General features: G+C 46.3%; 1 protein-coding gene across 1 annotated transcript; it reads right to left on the minus strand.

The window, feature by feature from the left end:
• Positions 1–270: 270 nt before the first annotated feature.
• Positions 271–921, minus strand: LOC130888160 (GTP-binding nuclear protein Ran-like). Its single transcript, XM_057791045.1, has one exon. The coding sequence runs from the start codon at positions 919–921 to the stop codon at positions 271–273; it is 651 nt and encodes a 216-aa protein (XP_057647028.1).
• Between the last annotated feature and the right edge of the window lie 913 nt (positions 922–1834).

The following is a 1834-nucleotide window of genomic DNA, read 5'->3' on the forward strand; positions in this document are numbered from 1 at the left end:
GCCACAGAATACGGGATGTGATTGCAGCGCTCTTATTTTTGAACCTCAGGGAAGAAGCAACTGCACCGGGACAGCCAAACCTTCGAGTCCGAAACTGAAGCGGTGTTTTGTAACAGCCACATTCACTCTAAAGCCTTTTCCTTCAGCATTTTAGACACGGACCATGAGTGTCCTTAACTAGGCAGCAAGGTGACACACAGGCCACACTGCTGACGTCACAGGTCGGTTGCCTGCACATCTCGGCTTCTGCTATCTTCAGAACTTCACTGTCTACAGGTCGTCCTCCTCATCTGGGAGGGCAGTGGTCTGGGCCACCTCTAAGTCACGCTCATATTGCTCTGCCAATGCTGCGTCCATGACCACCTCAGGTGGGGCTAGAGCCGGCATGGCAACGAAATCCAAGTTAGGGTCTCCAGTGAGTTTTCTGGAGAGCCAGAGGAAGGGCTTCTCAAAGTTGTAGTTGCTCTTCGCTGAAATGTCATAATACTGAAGGTTCTTCTTGCGGTGGAAGACAATAGATTTTGCCTTCACTTTCCTGTCCTTAACATCCACTTTGTTGCCACACAGCACAATAGGGATGTTTTCACACACCCGTACCAGATCTCTATGCCAATTGGGCACATTCTTGTAAGTTACTCTTGATGTTACATCAAACATTATAATGGCACCCTGGGCTTGAATGTAATAGCCATCTCTCAGGCCCCCAAACTTCTCCTGACCAGCGGTGTCCCAGACGTTGAACTTGACGGGGCCTCTGCTGGTGTGGAACATCAGGGGGTGTACCTCCACACCCAGGGTGGCTACATACTTCTTTTCAAATTCACCAGTCAAGTGGCGTTTTACAAATGTTGTCTTCCCAGTACCACCATCGCCCACGAGGACAAGCTTGAATTGAACAGGAGGCTCTCCCTGTGCTGCCATATTGCCTCAGTCCTTTCAAAAGAGTCTCTGCACCTGGTCACTGAGGAAAAATGGGAAAGTAGAATTCATAAACTCAGAATTTGTGCATATCATTAGAAAATACTTATGGAGCAAGGATTTACTTAAAACTAGGAAGCTCTTCTAGATTTTAATAGGCAGTTACCCTCTGACTTCAAAATGTGTCTTGACTTTCAAGTGTTGACAATCTTAATAACGTAGTGGGCCGTTCTTCATCAGTCTGTCTTTTCCTGTGAACTCTGGCCTGGCTTCCCTACCTTGCCTGTTTGGGGCAGGTTTTACAGATGCATCATCCTGGAACTGTGCACTCAGCTTTGGGAGAATTTGCTGGAGAAGAGAAAGGGGCAGAGAGGTTGGGGTTTGCTCTAATTTTTCCCTTAGGTCTTGGACTTCTGTTTCTGCCTTGAATAACAGAGGGTCCAAGAGAGGGATGGGAAGGGAGAAGGGAGGGAAGGGGGAAAATAAAAAAACTAGGGAGGAAAGGGGAGAGGGAGAGGGAGAGGGCAAACTAGAGAAACAGAATATTAGATGTTCTCACATTCCTCCCTGATGACATCATAATCCACAGAGGGGAGACAGTTAAGCCTTGTCTTGTTTCTGGCCACAGCTGTAAGGTGTTTTTCACAGAGTAGATCTGTACATTTTGTGTAACATTTTAGTCATATAAAGAAAGATCAGCCATTCTTTCCTGTAGACTTGGGACTGTTTGGGCTTGGATCTCCAATGACCTACCTGGACACATTCCTATTCTAACAAGTTGTTTTGTGTCTTAGCCAGGGATCTCTATATTCGGACTGAAAAGACATTGTCAGGCTTTCCTATTCACTCCTCCAAAGCAATCCCATTGCTTATGATCTACACTGTGTATTTGGTAGATCTGCAAAATACCATTCCT

The sequence above is a fragment of the Chionomys nivalis genome, chromosome 16, assembly GCF_950005125.1.
Source record: "Chionomys nivalis chromosome 16, mChiNiv1.1, whole genome shotgun sequence".
In the NCBI taxonomy this organism is placed as follows: Eukaryota; Metazoa; Chordata; class Mammalia; order Rodentia; family Cricetidae; genus Chionomys; species Chionomys nivalis.